Consider the following 21,225-nt stretch of genomic DNA (forward strand, 5'->3'; position numbering starts at 1 on the left):
TGTGGTGGAATGAACTCCTCTTTTCACAAATGTAGTAATTATTAAAGGTATTGTATGGGATCGTATATTTACCAGCCGCGACAGCGATGCCGTTATTGTTGTCATCATGGCAGAATGTGGTCCTGGAGACAACTACTGAACTACCACAGGAGAGTTTTTTGAGTATAGAGTATTTTGCCAGGTGTTTTTATGTCTGTCTGTCTATCTGTGGACAGATTTCGTCACCGTGCACAACTGTGCAAATTGTCACAAAACTTTACAGGTGTGTAGTTGAGATCAAAATGAAGGCTGAGTTTGAAAATGGGTGTGGCCCGAGCAAGGTCGCCGGAAGTAGGGGGGCCATAGTGTGCTTCAGGGAATACCTATTTTTGTAGGCCAACCAGGAAGTTAGCATCGCCCAGGTTCCCTAACCAAAAACTTTTGTTATGGTGAATGCTGGTACAACACTTTTATCTTTTCAGGTCTAAATATCAAACAAACACACACGCTGAGGTTATGAGATATGCAAAACATTTTTTTATTCTTTTTTAGTATTCATTCAAGCGTACAAGCAGTTTTTATTGTAAGTGCACATTTGTGATGGTGTCATTGGACACTTTGCATTCCTCATTAGGGCAGCACACAAGCTAATTTCATCAAATACTGAATTAAAGCGCATTCATTTAAGCACAAGATGCATTTCTGGTTTTCCTTGTAGAAAAAACGTTGCATCAGTTTGCCTCATTTCCTTTTGATTTCCTGTTGGAAAAAAAAGGGAATTTGTTAAAAATATTGAATGAATATGCGTACACGTGCACACAAACACGTGCACATGGGCATGTACATAACACAAGACACCTGAATCCTTCCTGATGGTCTAGTGGTTAAGATGACTATCACATAACCATAACATCCCTGATTCAATGTCGAGCCCCTCTCTCGCTTCCCATGTTACTTTTGTTTGTATAATTGTTTTTATTCATTTTTACACCTTCCACCACCTGTATATCATAGGTTGATGTCTGTCTAACAGGAAACAGGGATGCACATAAATGTACATTCATGTTTCCTGTCTGTATCTCTCACTTATGGAGGATGGAACCTGCCAAAATTAAAAAATAAATGAATAAATAAATAAATGACACAATAAATAAATATGTCATTAAATATAACAAAATAATATTAAAAATAAATGTAGCCATTAATTAGTTAATTAATAAAATGTGACATAAATTGATATTTTTGTTTAATTTGCTTCCTAATTTATTAATCTTTGTATTAATTCCCTTATTTATTTATTCATCTGTTTAACTTTCCCTTTTATTTATTTACGTATGCATTTTTATTATTTTTTCCAGTGTATTTATTTATTTTACATTCTTTTTTTATTTCTTTATTTGTTCATTTTGGTTTATTTATTTGTCCTTTTTTATTTTTTATTTATTTTTAAGTGTAGGAATTTATTTATGTATTTATGCATTTATTTCTTTATTTTAATTCTGCACGATTTTCCCTTTGCATTTCACCCCTTATTTATTTGCCCAAACTTATTTATTTCTGTATTATTTTCTTTAAACATTTCTTTATGCATTTCTGCCTCATTATGCAAATTAGGCGGGCTGTCATTTAACATGAACAGAAGAGTAAATAAATAAGAGAATTAATACAAAGATAAATAGATAAAGAAGCAAATTAAAACAGAAATATAAATTGATGTCATATTTTATTAATTAATTATTAATTAATGGCTACATTTATTTTTTATTATTATTTTATTATTATTATTTTATCTATATTTAATGACATTTATGTATTTATCGAGTCATTTATTTATACATTTATTTTTTATTTCGGCAGGTTCCTCCCTCCATAGTCACTATCTTAGGATGGCAAAATGACAGAAAAACTACAAAATTTATGATAAAAATTATTAAATAAAAGCTACTAAAATGTAAAGAGAGGGAAACTTCCATCTGAAGACAGAATGTATAGCTAGGTTAAACTAAACATTACATCCCACTGATGTTAGCGTGTACATAGCAAGTTCGAATAAAACATGCAAACCCACAACTTACTTTCATTTCTAGTGGAAATGTTTTCTTTGCACCGGTTCCGGGTCAAGTGTGGAAGCAGTTCCATCTGACATGAATTAAAAAAGACAGCAAAATTAATTAAATTAATTTAACAACACATTTCTTTATGGTGCTGCTTCAATGCACATGGAAATACAAACTGTAGGTCTGTGTTCAATCTGACCTAGTCTGTCCATTTAATCAGTAGAAAGATAGTATGAGAGAGTACTATAGATGGATAGCCAGGTAAGAAGACAGATGAGAATGTAGGTAGCTCAGAAGAAATAGATATTAGAAACAAGTAGGAAGTTTAGTTGGGGAGATAATAGACTACATGTTTAAAAAGGTACTTACTGCAGTAAAGGCGGTTCACCCGAAGGATGTCATTAGCACCCATTTCGGTGGCCTCACCAATGGCTACACTGGGGTCAGGGATGGGCACGATGGTTGGCTCCCTGTTCTTGGAGAAGGCATACCTATGGTGCAAATACACAGCAGTGATGACAGGTTTAAACTATACATTTATCACTTAACTCTACACCATCATCTATTCACACATCCAGGAGTTGTGTTTGTGTCCACCATTTGGCAAAAAAAAAATTTAAAGGACGAGTTCACATTATTTCAAGTCTGTCTTAAAACAATATTCACGTGGCCATATGTACACTGAAATAAAATTGTAAAGTTATCGGACTCTGTAATCGTTCCTGCTGTTCATACTGGCCGTAAAGAGATTGTGAGCGATGGGGGACAGTCAAGAGTGCTTGCTCTTTGTAAAAATACATTCTAAAGTTCATATAAAGCTAATATGAGACTTCAACAGTCTGAAAGGAGTATCTTCCAAAGTTATAGTCCTTTTCGTAAAAAAATCCCTCTTTATTTTTTCATGGACAGTGTTTCTTTGCTTATGCTGAGTACATACTACGCAAGAATCAAGCCAATATTGGGCCCGATTCCCTCCTCCCGACGATCGTCAGCGAAGCCCCAATTTCTTGATGGTTCTAAAGATTATCTTTCCAGATATTCCTGTGGTGTGAGTTATGTTAAGAATGTTTTTTACAAACCTCCGATCGGCTCGGAAGTCCATCCTGGCCGCACCGATTCCAAATCGTAAATATTAAACATGTTCAATATTTACGATCGGATATCTTGTTGTGTGTGGGGAACCCCGAGGACGGCAGATGACGCAGTCACATGGGAAAGAACGATAGCCAATTGAGAACTAAGCTGACTGAAGAAGGAATGATAACCACCGCCGTCATGGCGGCCGCCGCTAATACATGAGCTAATGCAAAACGCGAAGCATAAAGTAGTAGTAAGATGGACCTCAGAAATGGCAGACGGTGTTTATTTAACGTGTCTCCATGACTTCATCCATTATTTTTCTTTTTTCTATTCAGTACAAAGTAGGGAAAAAACTAACCTCGCTAATTCTTCCTGCCCGTCATCCGCAATGTTTGTTTACACTAAAATCACGTTTGATCACACAAGATTTTGCGAGATTTAAGTTTTTTTGAGTCTGGACTTGTTCATGAATGAATCTGTTAGTGTGTGGTTGGTGTATGGGTTAAATCATTGCTCACCACACACCATAGGAACAAAACTGTTTGATTTAACATAAAATGTTGTTATGTGTGGGCTCGCTCAAATTTTCTGTTAACATTTAAAAAATCTTTTAATGTGAGCCAGCCTTTAGCTGCTGTGGAGGGATAGTAGCAAAAAGAGGGAATTTTTTAGTAAAAAGAGTGTAACGTTGGAAGATACCCACCCCATTTGTCTAACTCCGACTGCTCAAACCTCCTATTAGCTTCAGCTTAGCTATAGAATATGTTTTTGCACAGAATGAGGATGTAGATTTTGTCTCTTTCATTGGAATTGCATTAGGAGAACCGTTTAACTGATCGGTCAAAATGCTTATTGTTAACGGTTAATTATTAACATCCCTAATTAGTACAGGATCTCTTCATTGCCAGCAGGGAAAGAAAAAATAACCTGTTCAACATACATATGGGCATGTGAGTATTGTTTTAACACAGACTTGAAAAAATATGAACCCTTCCTTTAAAAATGCATAGTTGTGTACATTACATGATTTCATAATTGCATAATGATACCGTTGTAGTTGAATATTATCAAGTTCATTGAGTGAACAGAGATGCTACCTTCCATACTGCATGACAGAGTTGTAGTCATAGGGAGTGCCAAGGTTGTTTGTCTGGACCTTGTCGAAGTTGTGCTCCTGTCCTGCAGGTGATCACACAGCTCAATCAAATTTTGCCACTGAAAATGGCTGAAAAGTGCAGCAAGTGAATAGTTATATCTGCTGGAAACTACATTATTTCTGTACATATGGTTGCTCATTCTAGAGGTATAAACATGATTCATATCCCTAGCTACTATATACCATACATTTTTCACTTGAGAGCTTAAAAGTTATCAAGGTCAGTGGTACTAATTGTAACACCCCATTTTGGTTGTTTATATCTTTTGCGAAAGCATTACCAAAGTTCCATCTATATTTGTCATAATGAAAGTCTATAGCACAACCCACCGTCAATGACGTTCTGCAGCTGGATGGTTACATTGTTGTCCCTGTCGGACCTGGTCTGTTCATGTTGGAAGCCCAGGGCGTGCAGCAGCTCATGTTGGATGATGTTCTTAAAAACACAGCCCTGGCGTTGCAAAGACACTATCTGGCCTCGACCAATACGCCCAACATATGAGTAGCACCTGAAAGAGAACAGTAAATAAAACTACCAAACAGTAAAACAGTTTAAGAAACCCCATGAGAATATCTCACATTGTTCACCCTCGACCTGAGAAACTCGTGTTTGATGAAAAGCCTGCAAGCGTGTAAGACCCTTGGTGTCAATAGGGTCTATAATTCTTTAAGTGTATTGCAGATATCCGTAAATCAGTCCTTCCTAGTCAAAATGAACATTCCCGATATCCACAATGACATTCTTCCAAATTTTCTTTTTGACTGGGATGAACTAGATTACAGATATCGGCAATTTATATCCCATCTAGCTATTAAATTGTAAAACAGCTACTTATACTTTGTAAGGATTTAAAGATGTCTAAAGTTTGGTTTTGACTAGCACAATCAAAGTTGTAGATATCTTGACATACGCCTACAATTTCTACTATTAAGAATGTTAATGCAGATGTCTTTAATTACCATTCTGACTAGTGAGAATACAATGTTGACTGGGAGAAATGCTGTCATGGATATCTAAAATGTGTGTGGTTTGATTAAATGTTGAAACAGCTTGCCATTATGTGGTATGTATTGTGTGGTCCATACCCTGAGCGCGACTTGATGTTCACAAAGTCCCGCTGACGATTGTTGCGTTTGATGAAGCGGATGCAGGTGGTCTGATTAAATGACCTCAGACCTTCGATGATGGCGTTTTTCTCACGGCGGCCTTGACAGTAAAAAAAACAAAAACATTTATTATCAGTTAAGTTGGTTTTATTGCTGTCATCTTCTACATCAGTCTACATCATATTAAAGTTTTTTTTTTTTTAGCACAATTACTCTGCTAGTATATTTTTATACTACTACTATTACTATTAAGTGACTAGTAGGCCTATTACTGCTACTAGTACTACTATACTGCTACTACTATGAGCCTATACTACAACTGCTACTGTTGCTGCTGCAATTACTATACTATTACTACTACTACTATAGCCTACATACTCTTAAAACAAAGAAATTGCTGTTTTTTCTTGTTTAAAACAGCGTTAAAAACTTTGTAAGAAAGTGCATATATTAAGCCACACTAATACTGCTAGGCCTACTACTACTACTACTGCTGCCACTATTGCTATACTATTGCTACTGCTACTTTAGCCTATCTACTACTATTACTACTGCTATACTATTGCTACTGCTACTATACATATTACTAGTACTACTGGGCCTACTACTACTACTACTACTGTTACTACTGCTGCTGCAAATTCTACTACTGCCACCACTAGATCTACAACTGCTATTGCTACTATTACCTTTATTTCTAGCCTTCTACTTCTACTACTACCACTATAGGCCTACTGTAACTACGACTACTACTATTTACTGCTTCTACTACTAGTCTAGTAATGCTACTACTAAAATACATATACGGTATAAAGTGTGCATGTGATATTGGTAACTTATGAGCACTAATAGCCTATAGAACCAAAATAAAAGCGCTGCCTTCAGTAGGCTACTTACTGTACTGGTTGGAGATCTTGTAGGGTATGTAGACGTTGCCATCGGCGGCTTTGGGCCACAGGCACTCTCCTTGTGTGCAGGGATCAGCGTTCTGTAGACCTGTTGGCACTGCTATGTCTCCATACAGCACCAGAGGCTCATCAAAGCCCTTTCCTGCAAAATGACACGAGGATGATCGAGGAAATGTTTTCATCTTTTTAGTTGTGCTGCATTTCATTTTCTTGATTTATCTACTGTGTTAAAGGCAGCGGGGCAAATCTTGGTCTGACAGGCCGACAACCTCTCTGTCCACACTGATGGTTCTGTTTAGAAAGTAGTATCTCTCTGCTGTATAACCTACTTCCAGTACTGCAACACCAGCATTAGTATTATTGCTAATGTTTCAATGAATACTTAAAAAATAAAGTAATTTTTGGTACATTTTGAGTTAAATATTGGGGTAATTTGGCAGTAAATCCAAAGAAATTTCAAATAGGTTACTTACTAATTATCACCTAATTACCATGACATTTGCGGACCTGTAAAATGAAGTGTTAACAATACTTTTGTTCTATATTTAAGGTTAGATTATTACTACTGTACATTTGCTGCTGGAATGATATTTTATACCAAAGGGATAATTAAAGCACTTGAGATGAACATACCAACATTGATATTCGCCTTCTCCAACAGCGCGGAGATACCCATATCACGTTCCTCAACGTTGTTGCCTGTGGAATAGAAGCAATTTGTTCATGTATCAGTTATATGATGTACGATATATATTTACAGAGTGTTACTGTCTGAAAAGTATCCACATCTTACCAGAGTGCTCCTCGCTCTTTTCAAAACCAGCCTGTAATTAGCCAGAGTAAAAGTTGGAAAATAGAAATAGCATAGTGGAAACTTTGAAAGCTATTCCTTTTTCAAAGATTTTAACATACAACTTTCAAGGCAGAGAGAACAAAATATGTGCATTCCTGCATTGGATTAGAATGTAATGCAATCAACAAAGTATACAATGAAAGCTGTTTTGCTTTTTGCTATTTACCAAATTGTCTTTCTTTAGAAACAGTTTCCATGTCAATTTCCCCACAATTAAATAAAAAGTTTGAAAACACTTCATTTTACAGGTCCGCAAATGTCATGGTAATTAGGTGATAATTAGCAAGTAACCTATTTGAAATTCTTTGGAATTTCTGCCAAATTACCCCAATATTTACCTCAAAATGTATCGAAAATTACTTTATTATAAATGTTATTTAGTAATTATATTTAGCTATTTCCCAATAGCTGGTAATTTATTTAATACATTTCCAGGAAAAGGCTACAAAATTAATTTATAAGCTTTATTTCCATGTCTGCTGATAAATAGATAATAATTAGCAAATAACTTGTTTGAAATTTCTTAAAAAACTCCCTGAATCATTATATTAGCTACCAGGTTACATTTGTGTCGACAATAAATCACAAAATGCTGAGATTTGTGCCTGATCAGAAGTGTCTTCTATTAGTTTTGGTTTTCCACCTCCAATGAAGAGCAGCGCACAGCCGCTTCTCAAGCCTAAGGGCCCTATTTTAACCATTATATACTGTTTTAGCATATCATTATTAAATAATATTTATAATAAAGTAATTTTTGATGATTTTTTAGGGCAATATTGGGGTAATTTGGCAGTAATTCCAAAGAAATTTAAAATAGGTTACTTGCTAATTATCACCTAATTACCATGAAATTTGCGGACATGTAAAATGAAGTGTTACCAAAAGTTCCCCTATACTGTATGTTGAGCAGTCAGTCAAATTGACTTGACTTGACAGTTAAATAGTCAGTCAATATACTGCTGATTATAATATATTATTGAAGAAAAACTGAATTTGACTAATATATGACAATGCATCACATTTCATTTCAAATTGTGTCATAGAAAATGATCTAATTATAGAGAAAGTAAGTGTCCGTCTGTCCATATTAATGTGTCTGCTGATGCTTACCGGTATAGTGAAGCTGTAGACAGAGCAGAAGAGGACACTGAGCACAGCAGTCTGGAGGAGCATCATGGCTGGTTATAGGACAGCAGGGGCAGACCAAGACTATGCCTGGGGGAACAGTGTGTGCTCCGTCTTATATAGGTGGGAAAGCCAACTAACCTTCATCCTAATATGGCATACAGCTCACCCAAGACTTGTTTTATTCAGTTTAACTGGAAGTGGCAGTTATTGCTCAAAACGAACTATGGTTTGCACAAGATGTGGGTTTGCTGTTTGTCCCCAGCAGGAGCAGATTACACATTTTAGCAGTTAATGTGTCAATTCATTTATCAGAAAATGATCTTGTTTGTGACTCCAACATAAAAAAACACTTAATTTAGTAATCTCAAGGGGCAGAAAGCCATGTTTTATAAATTTTTTAGTAACGGTTTTATTTCCCAGATCTTAGCCGTTTTTATGGCTGCAGCAGTACACTAAATAGAAATATTCCACACGTGCAGTTGTGCATCATTTAATACACAGTTTCCAAAAAAATCAGCCAGACAGATATGTTTAGATCTCCTCTCAAATTATAAAGAAAGTTCTTTGGGTTGAAATCTTGTTGAAAGATATAATAGTAGTGATGGAGTCATGGGGTCTGGCAGGACTGAAAAGACTGTAGAAGTTCAGGATAAGATAAACTTAAAAAACAACAGCTCATAATGTCTTCCAAATCAACACATTTTGACAATTGAAGTACTTCTGCTTGGAAAGGAAAGAGGCCCCAATGATTTTACGTTTTAATGCATCACTTCACAGTATTACTGTTATTATCTCCGCCAGGAGATTATGTATTCTGTCATGTGTGTGCATGCGTGAGTCTGCATCTCTCTGTCTGTCCACGGCTTATCTCGGTTACTGCTGGACTCATCAGCCTAATATTTTTTGTGCTAGCTTGATCAAGGACTTCTCGTGGTTGCAGTAATTCACACTTTTTGAAAACATATTTTATTGACTGCTTTATACCATGATTGACTTTTAACTCCTCAGTCCTCTTAAAGCGAGGGTATAGGCAGAAAATTTCATTTTCAGCATATTTTAATTCAAGTGTTCTGAGAGAAAACTAGAGTTCTGCAACTCCTCGTGGATCTGTTTTCAAGCTTTAAAAAATCTATTCTACGTAACTATCTCTTACCGTAGCATATTTACGCAAATGCATTTACATTGCAGTTAATACAGACTACATGGTGTACAATTGACACGCGGAAATAAACAAAGGCGTTCTTATTGTACAATAAATGCCTTGCGCATTATTGTGGCATTCATACGCCTTTTCCTGCGAACGGGCTGGTATATTAGTCTCAGGAATATCCTACATAGAAGTGAAAAAGTTAAATTAAATATGCATTTATATACTGCAGAAAGTGGGTGAATTTGATGTTTGAAAGAATGTTTGAGGGGCAGGGGCAGGGAAATTGTAATGGTCACCAGCTGCATGCAGTGGGGCACCAGCACACAGAAAGTTTTCTAGCATGTAGGGCAGCCTTTGTGGCACTGCATCATGTTTTTTCAGTTTTAATACCACCCTAGACGGCACTGCATACACGTTGCAAAGCAACTATGAACTACATTAAAACTCAGTGAAAGACAGAAAATAAAATTGTATATTTTTATAACAGGTGCCTTCTTATGCATATAGAATGTATTTTAACAAAAATAACAATAAACACTTAAAATAATCACTTTAATATGGAAGTTACGACAGTTAATTGTTTCGGTTGTGGACTGTCAACTGGTTTATGTAATCAGTTTCACACACTAAGTTTATGTAATACAGTCTGCTGCAACTACTTCTCATCACAATGAGACCAAGACATTTCTAAATAGTGGTGATGTGGCTTTGTCTTGTGACATTTCTACTGATGTGACAACTAGTGAGGAAAGTTTCAGTATCACCAGTGTGTGATGCATGTTTCATTGATCAACAGTCACATATGTTTCAGACAGATACGCAGACAGAAACATCTCAATACCACTACGGTTGGGAAAAAGGACACTTGCATTTACTGTACAAAACAAGTGTGATGAGTGTTCAGTTACATTAAGTTGGCCTAAGTTGTTTTTGTAAATTATAAATGGAACCATATACTTTGTTTACAAAGGTGTAGCCTACAAAATAAAAGGAGGACCTGTGCAGTGTAATGAATTGCTCTCTCTGTCATTTTGTCCAGCTCATGGTGGTTGGATAAAATTAAAGGAGCGCTCTACAATCAAAGGCAGTCTATTATAATATAGCCCAGTCGCACAGCAGTTCGTGAAATAGTCACAAAATGTAATGTATTGATTCGTGTACATAGACAAAAAGTCAAATTTTTTCGTGATGGTCAGCACAAAATCAATTCGTATGTAATCCACGTAATTGTGAACCGGGAAGTATAGAGAGCAGCGAATGCCACGTAGGGAGGAGGTGGATGGGTGGGTAATAAAACACAGAACATTCACCCAGGAGACCGGTGTTCCTGTCCTATGTGAAACCACAAGTCAAATTTGATTTGTCACATAACTTACGTACTTAAGTTACGCCACTTCCTGTGTTATTTTAACCCAAACCGCTATCTTTATCTAAACCTAACTAAGTAGTTTGTTGCCTAAGCCTAACCAAGTCATTCTTTTCCTAAACCTAACTAAGTAGTTTTGTTGCCTAAACCTAACCAAGTGTTGGGGACGCAGATAGGAGTCGGTTTAGTAATTAGAAAATCTTAAAGATAGTTATCAATATTAATAAAATTAATATTAATAAATTATCAATACATGTTAATAATAACAGGGCACCAACCACCATTGTACATAAGCTCAGAAGACAGTAAAATGGCTATCAAAAATAAATAATAATTATCAAAATATGTATTAATTATATTGAATAATATGATTTAATTTATATTAAATAATCCTCAGGGCACAACTCTTTGAAACAAAGAGAAAATGATAGCACATTAATGTAGTCTCATAGATAAGTCTCATTAAATATACTAAACTATCAATTTGGAACTTTGATTAATAATTGAATTAATAACTATAACCAAAAATCACTATAACAATAGATACTAAAGGTTGTAGAATACTGGAGTTCTTGACACAGCTGCGGTTGGCATTATTCACTCTTGTACAATATTAAACATACCAGCATGTATAATCCTCAAACATTTATTTGCAAGATAATAAAGGTGTAATACACAATATTAATATAACTAAACTAAACAAGCCAAACACAGTGTGTGAGTGTGTGTGAGTGTGTGTGTGTGTGTGTGTGTGTGTGTGTGTGTGTGTGTGTGTGTGTGTGTGTGTTAGAGAGAGAGAGAGAGGGGGGAGAGAGAGAAACAAAGACAAGATGGCTACTTGTCTAAAGATGTCTGCATGTGCCTACAGACAATATGGCGAGCACTGTAAAACTAGTTCTTCGGAGCACATGTGCTCAGGAAGGACAAAGGGGGGTGTGATGTGGGGGTTGAGATTATCTGGATGTGTATGTTTATGTTTAAAACTAATTCACAGTTTATGTATGTGATCTTAATGTGTGTCAAATAATGCAGTGGGTTAGAAAAGATTGTTAGTTTGCATGCAAGACCTTGTCTATGTGAAGCATAAGCTAAACACATCAGATGTGGTGAAGCCAGCTACCCAAATATCTTAACTACAACAATATCACAACAGTAAAACTCAATGAATAACATTAAATATATCAATACAGGTACATTTACAGAAATCAAAGTTGAACAGTCTTGCTCAGCCGTGTGTAATTGCTCATGCTAAGATAAGGCCAGTACGTTACCAATCCATGGAACAAAAGGTTGCAATTCCAAGTTGGAGGAATTGGAGAAAGTGGATCCAGGCTCAAAGATGTTGTCCTTGCTGTGCTCAAATCCAGTCGTGCAGATTGGAGAGAAACTGTTCCAGTCCTGTTTCTACAGCTTGGTAGCTTAGTGCTAACTTCCTAGCTCTTGTTGCTTGAAGTTAGCTGGTCAAAAGGCAGGCTCTCACGTCTTCTGCTTTAGAAGAATGTTCCTTGTGTTTCTATGTCTGTTTTCTAACAAGCCATAGACCAGAGAGCTAAGTTGGGGAGAGCAGCAGCTCACCTGCCTTCTTCAGCAGGGCCAACGGGAAAGAAGAAAGAGAAAGAACAAAGGAGTGTCCTTTGATTTTGTCCTGGGTGATTTTCACAAATACCCTCTGCCACCCTCTTGAATGGTGAGCCCCAACACAAGTCGATCTATTCCTAATCCTAACTAAGAAGTTTGTTGCCTAAACCTAACCAAGTCGATCTATTCCTAAACCTAACTAAGTAGTTTTATTTTGAAAAGACTGTAACAGAAATTGACATGTGCGTTACGTGTTGCTGGACATTTGTAGGAAAATGCACAAAAAATACGTTGTTTAAAGTCATGCTGAGCGTCACGAAAAAAGTCTATGTACACAAATCAAATAGATTAAATTTTATGACTATTTCACAAACTGACGTGAGACTGTGTTGCATAAAATGACTACAATTTGCCATGTGGTGGAATGAACTCCTCTTTTCACGAATGTAGTATTTATTAAAGGTATTGTATGGGATTGTATATTTATCAGACGCGACAGCGTCAGCACTTCAACATTATTGTTGTCATCATGGCAGAATGTGGTCCTGGAGACAACTACTGAACTACCACAGGAGAGTTATTTGAGTATAGAGTATTTTGCCAGGTGTTTTTATGTCTGTCTGTCTATCTGTGGACAGATTTCGTCACCGTGCATAACTGTGCAAATTATCACAAAACTTTACAGGTGTGTAGTTGAGATCAAAATGAAGGCTGAGTTTGAAAATGGGTGTAGCCCGAGCAAGGTCGCCGGAAGTAGGGGGGCCATAGCGTGCTTCAGGGAATACCTATTTTTGTAGGCCACCCAGGAAGTTAGCATCGCCCAGGTTCCCTAACCAAAAACTTTTATTATGGTGAATGCTGGTACAAAAATTTTGTCTTTTCAGGTCTAAATATCAAACAAACACACACACTGAGGTTATGAGATATGCAAAACATGTTTTTATTCTTTTTTAGTATTCATTCAAGCGTACAAGCAGTTTTTATTGTAAGTGCACATTTGTGATGGTGTCATTGGACACTTTGCATTCCTCATTAGGGCAGCACACAAGCTAATTTCATCAAATACTGAATTAAAGCGCATTCATTTAAGCACAAGGTAATACTTACGTTGCAGTCAATGCAGACTACATGGTGTACAATTGACACACGAAAATCAACAAAGGCGTTCTTATTGTACAATAAATGCCTTGCGCACTATCATGGCATTCATACGCCTTTTCCTGTGAATGGGCTGGTATATTAGTCTCAGGAATATCCTACATAGAGGTGAGAAAGGTAAATTAAATATGCATTTATATACTGCAGAAGTGATGTTTGAAAGAATGTTGAAGGGGCAGGGAAATTATAAAGGTCACCAGCTGCATGCATATGGGGCACCGACAGGCAGAATGTTTTCTAGCATGTAGGGCAGCCTTTATGGCACTGCATGATGTTTTCTCAGTTTTAATACCATCCTAGACGGCACTGCATCACGCTTTCTCCACTGGAAGGGCACCTTAGTGGGCACTTCATCATGTTTTCTCCACTGGAAGGGCACCTTGGAGGGCACTTCATCATGTTTTCTCCACTGGAAGGGCCCCCTAGTGGGCACTTCGTCATGTTTTCTCCACTGGAAGGGCACCCTAGTGGGCACTTCATCATGTTTTCTCCACTGGAAGGGCACCCTAGTGGGCACTTCATCATGTTTTCTCCACTGGAAGGGCATCCTAGTGGGCACTTCATCATGTTTTCTCTACTGGAAGGGCATCCTAGAGGGCACTTCATCATGTTTTCTCCACTGGAAGGGCACTGTAGAGGGCCCTTCATCATGTTTTCTCCACTGGAAGGGCACCCTAGAGGGTACGTACTCATATTTTCTCTACTGGAAGGGCACTGTAGAGGGCACTTCATCATGTTTTCTCTACTGGAAGGGCACCCTAGAGGGCACTTCATCATGTTTTCCCCACTGGAAGGGCACCCTAGAGGGCACTTCATCATATTTTCCCCACTGGAAGGTCACCCTAGAGGGCACTTCATCATGTTTTCCCCACTGGAAGGGCACTGTAGAGGGCACTTCATCATGTTTTTTCTACTGGAAGGGCACCGTAGAGGGCACTTCATCATGTTTTCTCCACTGGAAGGGCACTGTAGAGGGCGCTTCATCATGTTTTTTCTACTGGAAGGGCACTGTAGAGGGCACTTCATCATGTTTTCTCCACTGAAAGGGCACTGTAGAGGGCACTTCATCATGTTTTTTCTACTGGAAGGGCACTGTAGAGGGCACTTCATCATGTTTTCTCTACTGGAAGGGCACCCTAGAGGGCACTTCATCATGTTTTCCCCACTGGAAGGGCACCCTAGAGGGCACTTCATCATATTTTCCCCACTGGAAGGTCACCCTAGAGGGCACTTCATCATGTTTTCCCCACTGGAAGGGCACTGTAGAGGGCACTTCATCATGTTTTTTCTACTGGAAGGGCACTGTAGAGGGCACTTCATCATGTTTTCTCCACTGGAAGGGCACTGTAGAGGGCACTTCATCATGTTTTCTCCACTGGAAGGGCACCCTAGAGGGCACTTCATCTGTATGTTTTCTCTACTGGAAGGGCATCTTCTGATTTATGTTAAATCTGTCCTATACTTCTATTATTTGTCCTGTTTATAAATCTGATGCTGTAGAACCTTTGACTATTCATATCGATCAATAAAACATGCATCACACACTGGTGAAATTGAAACTTTCCTCACTAGTTGTCACATCAGTAGACATGTCACAAGACAAAGACACATCACCGCTATTTAGAAATGTCTCGTGATGAGAAGTGGTTGCAGCAGACTGTGTTGCATAAACTTAGTGTGTGAAACTGGTAACATAAACCAGTTGACAACCCAGAACCAAAACAATTAACATGCTCGTAACTTCAATATTAAAGTGGTTATTTTAAGTGTTTATTATTACATTTTTAAAAATACATTCTATATGCATGAGAAGGCACCTGTTATAAACATATACAATTTCACATTTTCTGTCTTTCACTGAGTTTTAATGTAGTTCATAGTTGTTTTGCAATATGTAATATATGATTTGTTTGTTTATGTAAACAAATTATACATATATTGTTTTACATTTGAACATGTGATTGCCATTTTGTGATTTATTAGACAACAGCTAATATATTTAAATACGTAATATTAATTAGCCATTTAAATGGCATAGTATGTGTCAAATGTAGTCTTTATGTTAAGGGGTCAGTCAGATTAAAGATGGAAATAATGTCACAATAGTTTTTTGACAGTGGTGGAAGAAGTACTCAGGTCTTGTACTTAAGTGAAAGTAGCAATACTACATTGTAAAAATACTTTGTTACAAGTAAAAGTCATGCATAAAAGTACATAAGTATTCAAAATATACTAAGAGTATACCAAAAGTAAACATAGCTATTCATTATGCAGAATGGCTTTTTTCAGAATATTTGATATCCCTGGATTAGTGTGTTCATCACTTTAATGTGCAACTAGTAAAGGTGGAATTTATTTTAATTACTCTATATACTGCTGGATAGATTAATCTAAAATAATACATAATTTAATAGTTGATTAATACAAAATATAAATCAAATAATAAATTATGTATTATTAGTTGATTCCGATTATTAATACAAAATACAAATCAACTAATAATACATCATTTATTAGTTGATTTATATTTTGTATTATTTATCTGAATCTGCCTCTCAAAATTATACTTAAGCACAGTACTTGAGTAAATGTACTTAGTTACATCCACCACTAGATTTTGATGATACTTATGACACTTATGTAATCATTAAGGTAGTCTCAAGCAATGTTTGTCTTTTTTTTTAATTCAAGCTTTTATCCCTCAGTCATTGTTCCTGTTTTTGCGAGACTTTGCAAGACTGTGTGTACCAAACACATTGCAACTGTGCCCACTATTTGGAGAAGTCATATAAACACAAAAAAGGCTTTTGCAACTCTACACCTCTGATTTTAACCACACAGACGAGATTTGTCTAAACACCAGTTGAAAGGCGTTATCCTCAACCTGGCAACCCGAAAAACAGTTTTAAACAATGACTGATAACTAAAGTAAGCATTATTAAAGCCAGTGGTGGCAGGTTGTGTCGGAGTAAAAAACACCATCGCCGTTGCGTCTACGCATGGAGCATCCGGTTGCCCGTCCGGTAATGCTTCTCCCTGTGAATTATATTCATGGTAAGCCCGTGCATTAAGACAGCGGTGCAGGGAAAGTGTGTGTTTTCGGAACAACGGGATTTCGGAACAATGGGTGTTTGTTTTCGGAATAACAGGCTATCGGTCTAATGGGCTTTCGGTCCAGTCGTGCATTTTTCGGACTATTGGAATAACGGGTTGTCGGAACAATGACATGGCACCTGCAGATCGCAGTCAGGTGCACCTTGCCAAGTGTGTCGGGAGCGTGCAAAATTCACTTTTGATCATTTTGTTACAGGCTCCCTTGGCGCACCTGTTGCCCATTTGACTTGGACACAGGGTGGGATCAGAAATAACACCTTATTATTCACATTATTATTAGAACATTATTCGAGCTATACCTGTCATGATGCGCCGACAGTTTGGGAAACATACCTGTTGATGTGCAGAAAAAAAACTGTAGGCCCTATAGCTTATTTATCAAAACAACACATTTGATGTCCTCATAAGCACGGAGGAGTTCTGTGGTTATTTTACAACAGACTGATGCTGGTTGCAAGAAAATGTAACCACTGGATCTTCCGTGCTTAAATGTGTTGCTTAACACTGTGCAACATTCATTCCAGTTAGAGACCGCAGATGAACAGATACCTGCTGCCATGTGGCTGTAAAGAGAATCACCAGTGTAAAGGAAAGGCCTTCAGTATAGTACTACTGTCATGACAGACGGACCTTTAGCATTTATTAAAAAATCACGTGCATGAATGATCGCACATTGCTAAGAACAATCCTTTGATAACGAATGTAATGTGGACATGGACAAAATTAAGGAAAATATTTAAAAACACCCACCAACTTAATGTTATAACGACACTGGGAGATAACCCAGAGCTTTCGTCGCAGGGAACCAAATTTTACACTCTGGCAAAGAGCAGGCATTACTAGAGTTTACGATCTCTTTGAGAATGGGAGATTTCTACAAATACTTACAGGTCAGACATTATGTGTATAAGAAAGCCAACTCGCTGGAATTTTCAAATGACTCTCATATGCTAGAGATGTTTCTTATGGACCAAAAAGGGCGAAAGCACTTTATATCTTAATTTTATTCAGAATTATTAAGTTTGAACTTGAACAAAGTTGCATGGTTAAGAACATCTTGGTGTACATTGCTCAAATGTGTGATGGATAATGATGTGTGGGATAAGGTCTTGCAGTTGCCTTCCAGAATTTCAATCTGTAATAGATATAAAGAGGCTGGAATATCACCGAATTGTTTAAAATGTAAAACTCATGTAGGTACTAGGCTGCATTGCTTGTGGGAATGCAACAAAATTCAGTTATTCTGGAGGGCAATATGCGCTAACATTAGTACAATAGGTCAACAGGTGTCAGCAAACCCACTTCTATGTCAGCTCGGAAGTGTCCCAAACTCTCTAAAACAATATGAGGAAGTGGTTCAATCGCTTATAATGCTGGCGAGGAAGGCCATCATGGTGAAGTAATGAAAGAATCCACTGGAATCATGGGAGTTCAATATAATCTGGACTTAAATGGATAATAACTGTGGACAAATGTTTGAATCGGGGACATTGGGCCTGAATCAGATCCACATACACAATTATTGACTTCATCATTTAATTTCACCATGCTTTCTTCTATATAAGTGCAGTGCCTCAATTTTATTTATGCTTTATCTTTTTTTAAAATGTATTCATTATTTTTCTTTCTTCTTTCTCTTTTATGGACCAGTCTTTGCAACGTTATTGTATCATTGTATTGTTGTTTGTATGTTTGTTAAAAGTCGTATGAAATAAAAAGTAAAAAAAAAAAAAAAAAAAAAATTATGTGCAAGGTTATTGGTGATGTCACAGCAATTAACTAAATCATACAACCAACCTAATTAATTTCTGTCCATGCAGCTATAACAGCATGTGTATTCGCAGGAATCCATCTCATCAAATAGGAATTGTCAAATAGAAATTATGTAAACGCATCGTAAACTACCAGAAAGAATTCAGCGAGTTAGCATACAGACACTTTTGACTGAAAAAAGGAACTTTGCTGATTTCCAGATGCCCATTTATAAGGATGCTAAATTTGAGGATGTTTCAACACTTTTTGAGTGACCTCATGGTGATTTATCAGCATCATTTAGGCTCTGATGCCTGGAGGTTGGCAAGTATGCTGATCAACCATACGCAGTGCTTGAAGTGGAAAAAAAATAAGTGCCGGTACTCTCTTATTCATATGTTGGTATGTGTGTCGGCTGGTATCAGCAATCTCTTGCGACTTATTCATTTATCCATTATTTCTTTAAGCATGTTATACCGTGTCAGTCACAATTAGCTGTGGTTTTATTGCTATTATTATATTTTGCCTACTATCTTCTATAATAGGCCTATAATAGTCCAATAATATTCATACTGAAACATTATAAGGTTAAGGTGGTGTGTTTGTATGTAGTGTTAATAGTTCAAGTGCTTTCCTGTCTTATTTGTAGTATTGCGCTATAATATATTATAGGATGAAAGTATTAAAAAAAGCTACAGTACAATATGTCATGAAAAAAGTGATAAAGTCATAGTATAGTATGTGAAAAAAGTTATAAAAAAGTCATAGTATAGTATGTGAAAAAAGACAGAATATAGTTTGTCAGAAAAATTGACTAATAAGTCATAGTATAGTATGTGAAAAAGTGACAAAAAAGTCATGGTATAATATGTCGAGAAAAAGGTCATTGTCTTTTTTCAATATATTGAAAAAAGTGATGATAAATTCATAGTATAATATGTCGAAAAAATTGATTAATAAGTCATAGTATGGAAAAAAAAGTAATAAATTAAAGCTGCAAGCAGCGTTGAACGGGCACCCCTCACCTGCTGCTGTGCATTTCCATGAAAGTCGGACACCATGCAACAGTTAGAGGGTATTTTCTGTGTGGAGCGCGTGGTGCTAAAGACATGTCAAGTTTGGGACTGATTGGACAATGTATAGTCAATTTTCAACAACTTCCTGTTTCCTGTAGGTGGCGCTATGACCTTCACTCATAATGGCACATATTGTGTCTTCAGGCCTGGACTCTTATCCAGCTTGTGAAATTTGGGGCAGATTGGACTATGTAAAGTCAAGTTATATCCTCCTGTGTCATGTTAAAACATTGAAATTCAAAAAAGTGATAAATAAGTCATAGTATAGTGTGTCAAAAAAAAGTAATAGTATATAGTATGTTGAAAAAAGTGATACAAAAGTCATAGTATAGTATGTCGAAAAAAAGTCATATTATTGTATGTTGAAAAAAGTGATAAAAAGTCATAGTATATTATGTCCAAAAAAGTTATAATTTAGTATTTCGAAAAAAGTTATACAAAAATTCATAGTATACTATGTCGTAAAAATTTATAAAAAAAAGTCATACTATTGTTAAGTCCCCTTTTGTGTAAATCGAAGTAAAGAGAGAACAACACGACAATTAAAAGAAGATGGGAGTCAAAGTTGAGGTGAAAAAGAACAAGGTTGATTTATTTACACAAAAAAGGTGGGGGAGGATGGGACAAGGTGGTTGTGCCAGATAAACAGAAATTAAGAAAACAAAACTAGGCCTAACTAATGGCTATCTCATAATACAAAACTGCAAAAAGAGCACCAAAGGTGACACCAAACAGTAGCCTAGTGTTTCTATACAAAAAACTAACATCTTTCTAACATCTTTAACACGTTTTTCAAGCTCAAACAATGCAGTACAACTCAGCAGAAAGGGCATGGCCAGAATTCTGAAGGCGGGCCCTTTTTATTGAAAACCCTCGATGCTGATTGACCAACTCCACGCCTGAAGGAACCTATGGGCTACATGACCAGACTGCACAGGTGGATTTCAATCATGTAGTTGGCACCTGGAGAGAAACACAAAGGAGGGGAGGAGAAAAAATGTCAAAAAAGTCATAGTTTAGTATTTCGAATAAAGTGATGAAAAAGTCATAGTTTAGTATGTTGAAGAAAGTGACGAAAAAGTCATTGTATAGTATGTCCAAAAAAGTCAGTATAGTATGTTGGAAAAAGTGGTAAAAAAGTCATAGTATAGTATGTCAAAAATTGATTACAAAGTGAAATATCGTATATCGATAAAAAGTGGTAAAAAAGTCAGATTACAGTATGTCGAAGAAAGTGGAAAAAAAAGTCATGGTATAGTATATAAAAAAAGTGGTAAAAAAGTCATAGTATTGTATGTCGAAAAAAGTGAAAAAAAAATCATAGTATAGTATGTCGAAAAAAGACAAAGTATAGTATGTTGGAAAAAGTGGTAAAAAGGTCATAGTATAGTATGTCGAAAAAAGTCATAGTATAGTATGTCAAAAAAATTGGTAAAAAGGTCATAGTATAGTATATGGAAAGAAGTCATAGTATAGTATGTTGAAAAAAAGTCATAGTATAGTTTATCAAAAAAAGTGGTAAAAATTGAATAAAAAGTCAGATTACAGTATGTCGAAAAAAATTTATAAAAAGTCAGATTACAGTATGTTGAAAAAAGTGATGAAAAAGTCAGAGTACAGTATGTCAAAAAACGTGGTAAAAAAGTCAGAGTATAGTATTTCGAACAAAGTCATATTATAGTATGTCGAAAAAATTGGTGAAAAAGTATGTTGAAGAAATTAATTACTAAATTACAAAACTTGATTTACAATATGCTGAAAAG

At 36.4% G+C, this 21,225-nt stretch overlaps 1 protein-coding gene across 1 annotated transcript; it reads right to left on the reverse strand.

Annotated features, from left to right (window-relative positions):
- Positions 1 to 493: 493 nt before the first annotated feature.
- On the reverse strand, positions 494 to 8,415 carry LOC141782919 (low choriolytic enzyme-like). The gene is made up of 10 exons (XM_074659776.1): positions 8,251 to 8,415; positions 7,081 to 7,111; positions 6,921 to 6,986; positions 6,277 to 6,429; positions 5,359 to 5,479; positions 4,603 to 4,781; positions 4,214 to 4,295; positions 2,406 to 2,527; positions 2,055 to 2,118; positions 494 to 738 (listed from the first exon to the last, which is right to left on the reverse strand). Exons 1-9 carry the CDS (start codon positions 8,314 to 8,316, stop codon positions 2,063 to 2,065), a joined length of 876 nt encoding a protein of 291 aa, XP_074515877.1. The 5' UTR covers positions 8,317 to 8,415; the 3' UTR covers positions 494 to 738; positions 2,055 to 2,062.
- Positions 8,416 to 21,225: the final 12,810 nt, after the last annotated feature.

The sequence above is a fragment of the Sebastes fasciatus genome, chromosome 2 (genome assembly GCF_043250625.1).
Source record: "Sebastes fasciatus isolate fSebFas1 chromosome 2, fSebFas1.pri, whole genome shotgun sequence".
Classification (NCBI taxonomy): Eukaryota; Metazoa; Chordata; class Actinopteri; order Perciformes; family Sebastidae; genus Sebastes; species Sebastes fasciatus.